Here is a 5,165-nt window from a genome sequence, read left to right as displayed (position 1 = left end):
ATACTGAGACTCTTACTGTTTTTCTTTGCAGTGCTGTACTCCCTGTTAGCTGACATTCAGAAGCCCATGTTTATATTCTAAGCACTTCCCCCCCTCCCCCACACACTATAACATCAGTGCTATCTACCTTAGGAGCTCCCTGAAAAAGTGGAATTCTCGGGAAGGAAAGTCTCAGACTTTCCCTTCCCTTCCCTTCTCTGCCTCAGCTGGACCATCTTTCAGACCATCTCTGTCCAGAATGTCAGCAAGGGCCACCGCCTTGACCTACCATACTGCAAAAGACCAAGGAGAATCAATGTGTGCAAAAGTTGAAGAGAAGAAAAGACCGGGACAGAGCCTTGGTCTTCAGAGCAACACCCAGAGCCAGGAGAATTTCCGTCAGCAATTCAGGCAGTTTGATTTCTCTGACACTGCTGGGCCCCGGGAGGCCCTCAGCCAGCTCTGGGAGCTGTGTCATGGGTGGCTGAGGCCAGAGGTGCACAGCAAGGAGCAGATCCTGGAGCTGCTGGTGCTGGAGCAGTTCTTGGCCATCCTGCCGGAGGAGCTGCAGGCCTGGCTGCTGGAGCAGCGACCAGAGGATGCTGAGGAAGCCGTGAGTCTGTTGGAGGAGCTGGAGCGGGAGCTGGATGAACCAAGTTCACAAGTAAGAAGTAGAGGGTTTCATTTGTGTTTTGCTTCCTCTAAATGGGGAGCCACTGTGAGTGGTACTGACCCAGCTGTCAGGACAATAATTTCCCTCCCTCTCTCCTTCCTTCCTTCCTTCCTTCCTTCCTTCCTTCCTGCCTGCCTGCCTGCCTGCCTGCCTGCCTTTCCTTCCTCTTTCTTTTTGGTCTTTTGGTTGTTTTTTTTTTTGTCCACTAGGATCCATTACTACCAGTTTTTGAGTTCTGTTGTTTTCTATTGAAATCATTTAAAAGCATATCTGGTTTTTCCTGCCTTACCCAGTTATTCTAGGGGCTTTCCTCTTACCTCTGCTCAGAATCATAGTGCTGATGCTTGGTTACTTCTAGGACACAGCTTTTGACCAAAGAATATTCTGCAAGGAGGAGACGCCCACAGAAGCACTGACTTCTTTGAGCAGTCAGTTGCCACTTCTGGAGAACCAGAGTGAGACACCGGGGCCCCAGGCTCTTCCTGAGAGAGGTGAGGAACCTCAGCCCTTAGGGTTAAGTTTTCTAATGAAATTTTCTACTACTGTTCACAATATTCAAAGACAGTGTTTTTAGTATATATTATGCCACAACTCAGTAAAGATGGAGATGACCACTTGTGTCGGTAACAGAAACCGCACTGTAGCTCAAACAGAGAAAGTATTCCTCGACTAGCAAAATTTCCTTTCTCCATTGGGGCCTGGCCCTTAAATGTTTGCCTTGGAATGACCTTGCCTAAGTTCCTGTCAATGCTCATTTAAGTTTGTCTTGGTTTAGTCTTAGAATGGATGCTCACCTCTGAAGAATTATTGTGGATCATTTCACATGTTTCACTTATGCCATAAGGTTTAATTTTTCTGGAGGGATACTGAGTATGTCTAAGCTTCAGTTTCATAACCTATAAAATGTGTATAAGACTAAAAGACTTTAGGAGGTTATTTGGAATTAACTTAGTAGTTGTTAAGATTTTTGTCACCACAGAATAATTCAAATTACATGTGCCATTATAACTCTTCAGTGAAAATATTAGATATGAGAGCTGATGCCTTCAAAGTCACTCCTGTCGCTTGTTTTCATACACCTTTATCAACCATTTTCATATTAAAATTGAATATTTTAAGACTCCCATTTCATTCCAGAATGAGTCAGGAAAACCACAAAATTTATTTTCTCATGCTCTGTATCTGCATTTTTTAAAACTAAGCATTTGATTAACTTAGAACCTGCCAGAATCTCAAGTTGCTTTAATTGACTCTAGTTCCTACCTTTGTCTGCCCAATTTAACCTCAAAAGCAGTTATCAAGGTACCTTTTACTCTACTAATTTTCTAGAAGCATCTCTGACTCAGGTTTCTTCTATGTCATTATCCTGGTCACTCCTTATCACTTCTCTTTCTTTCCCCAATTACCTACTAACTCATCTGAGGGCTGGATAGTAGAGGTTAAGGTGCTTGCTTTGTACATGGCCAGTATCCCATGTTCAATTCAGGAACCACATTTGGTCACCAAGGAACTGTCAGAAGTGACCCCGGAACACAGCTAGAAATAATCTCTGAGCACTATAGAATATGCCTCCCCCCCGCAAAAGCACTACTCACACTTGTAACTCTGACCCAGGATTGCTTCCTGGACTCTCAACAGTACACTTATTACCATTTCCTCTATATGATGTATTTCCGTTTGACCAGTCCTCTTTTCCAGTATGTACTGTCACTATAAGTCTGCTTATCCTTGGAAGGTGCTACCATGTCTATACCATGCTACTATAGTCCACATTCTAAATTATAGATGGGGAAGCTAGTTTTAAGAATTTATCCCCTAAACTCTTAAATTAGGCAAATACTTAATTGGCTTATTAATTTTATTTCCTTTGTTTCTGACCCAGAGAGTAAATGACACTCACATTTTTTATTCAGGTGGCAAGCTGGAAGCTGACAAAGTATTGCCAGCAGAGCAAGAAAATATTGAATGTATAGTATCAGTGGCTATGCTATCCCCTGAAAAACTTCCTGGGGAAACTCCTTCAGGTCAGAGAGGTGAAGAAGCTTTGGGAGGCCTGAACAACTTGGAGAAACTAAAAGAAAATACCACAAGTATCAAAATGAGCCAGCTTCCTTCTCAAGAAACACATTTTAGTCTGACAACCTTCAATAAGAAAATACCGACAGAAGAGAATGTCCTTGAAAGTGACAGAAATTTGAGTCTAAGCCCAAATGTAAGGAAGCAAAGAACTCATGCTAGGAAGAGGCTGTACACGTGCTTTGACTGTGGGAAAGCCTTTCCTCAGAACTACAGGCTTATTAGACATCAGAGAATTCATACTGGAGAGAGGCCGTATGCATGTGAAGAATGTGGCAAAGCCTTTACTATGAACTCAAACCTTGTTAGACATCAGAAAATTCACAGTGCTGGAAAAATCTTTAAATGTGAATGTGGAAAACTTTTCTGGAGTAGCTCAGAACTCAGTAGCCATCAGAGAATTCATTCTAAAGAGAATCCTTATGAATGTGATGAATGTGGGAAAATTTTAAGCAGGAACTCAGCCCTTAGTCAACATATGAAAATTCATACTGGAGTCAAACACTACAAATGTTTTCAGTGTGGTAAAGCCTTTGGCAGAAGCTCTGTACTTATTGAGCATCAAAGAATTCACACTGGAGAAAAACCTTATTCATGCAGGGAGTGCGGAAAGGCCTTCATTCAGAACTCAGCCCTCATCAAGCACAAGAGAATCCACACTGGAGAGAAGCCTTTTGAGTGTAGTGAATGTCGGAAAACATTTAGGCATAGGTCAGGCCTTATGCAGCATCAGAGAACTCACACCAGAGCTTAACTCTCTGTAAGACTTGTACAATTCCTTATATCTGACAAAGACTGTGAAATATAAATAATTCACTTATATAGCAAAAACTCCACATAAGAGAGGTTTACTGAGAGAAGAGTTCCTGTCTCTACCCACCCAATTCAGTATTGTGTGAGGAAATTCACACAAGATGTTTGTTGAACTGCTGATTGGACTCACACTAAGATTAGAAATTGGGTAGATATTCTGAAAGAACTCCTGATAAAGAAGACTTAGATGATGTTTTCAATGGCAAAGATACATATCCAGAAAGATCATTTGTACAGTTAGCATTTGTACAATGTACAAATTTGTACAATGTACATTGGAAGCATGTGCTGAATGAGAAGATATGAAAAGTTGAATTATATCCCAGATCAACAGTAGTATTGGGGGAACTCATGCTCCGCCTTTGACAGTTTTTTCCTCAGCCCTGGGCTGCCTGCCTGCTTAGGTCATTTGAGGTCTCCTTGTTGAGCTACTATATATGTCTACTATATATCATCCACCTGTGGGACACATAGACATCGTTCTTTCACAGTTAAGGACATGGGATTATATATAATTGCAATAACATATGATAAGTGCTTTGGTAGGATAAATTCAGGATTCTTCAGAATACAAGGGAGAATACCTAATTTGAGTTATGAGTCATTTGAGGCTTTCTGGATGTGATGAAATCTTATCTCAGACTTACTAGGCAGATGAAAACTAGGTCAAGGGCAAGAAGGAAGAGAAAAACATGCTAATCAGAGGGAAGAACATATACTATGGCATGAATGGAGGCTCTAGATTCTTAGGATTCTTCTCTGATAGAATGGGTTTGGTTCTTATAGACCCTGGTTACTACCTAGGACAAGTTGACTCCTCTCTTATTTATCAGTGGTTTTGGGACAGAGAGATAGTACAGAACTTAAGGTACTAGCTTTGCATGTAACCAACACTGGCTCAGTCCCAACACCAAATATGGTTCCAAAGCCATTCCAGGAGTGATCCTGGAGTAGAGCTAGGAGTAAGCCCTGAGCACTGCTGGGCATGACCACTCCTGCCTCCCCCACAAAATTTCTGAGATGGGTAGCCTTTCCAATTCAAGAGTTACTTATTCTAGATCTTAGAAATCTTAAATCTAGATAATAATCGAGAGAATTATTGATTAAAAGACTTGGTATGTTCTATGAAGAAAAGCATGGACATAGTACACCAATAAGATAGAGATGGTAGGGCAGTGGGAACTGAAGCATTTGTGTCTTAAGGTCCTGAAACCAAGGAAATAGGGGCATACAGAATCTCAGGAATTGAGGAGGGGATGTCTGCCTTTCTAAACTACTATGTCTCACTCTCTCCCTCACATTACCAGGTTATAAATGCACAGCAGTGAATGCTGATTTCCCTGAAATTCCTCAGCTTGGGGAAATGTCTTTAATTTCATTATTTAATCTCTTCAGTTAACCCCCATGGGTTAACTGCTGAGAGTTAATCTTATTAACCTTAGAAAATAAGAAAAAATGATTTCTCTTTATTATGTTCTGATGTCTTTAAGATAGTATCAATTTTTCATTTTTTTTAAATTTGAGGGTTTGGGCCATACCCAGCAATACTCAGGGATCACTCCTGGCGGTGCTTCTGTGGGGTGGCAGGGATCAAACCCGGGTTTGCCGTGTGAAAGACAAGTGC

General features: G+C 41.4%; 1 protein-coding gene across 1 annotated transcript; it reads left to right on the top strand.

The window, feature by feature from the left end:
• The first annotated feature begins 238 nt into the window (after positions 1-238).
• Positions 239-3,482, top strand: ZSCAN30 (zinc finger and SCAN domain containing 30). The gene is made up of 3 exons (XM_056138449.1): positions 239-643; positions 1,011-1,143; positions 2,566-3,482. Exons 1-3 carry the CDS (start codon positions 239-241, stop codon positions 3,480-3,482), a joined length of 1,455 nt encoding a protein of 484 aa, XP_055994424.1.
• The last annotated feature ends 1,683 nt before the right edge of the window (positions 3,483-5,165 follow it).

The sequence above is a fragment of the Sorex fumeus genome, unplaced genomic scaffold (assembly GCF_029834395.1).
Source record: "Sorex fumeus unplaced genomic scaffold, SorFum_2.1 ptg000128l, whole genome shotgun sequence".
Classification (NCBI taxonomy): Eukaryota; Metazoa; Chordata; class Mammalia; order Eulipotyphla; family Soricidae; genus Sorex; species Sorex fumeus.
The sequence above is the reverse complement of the archived record's forward strand: the minus strand, read 5'-3'. Positions and strand labels throughout refer to the sequence as shown.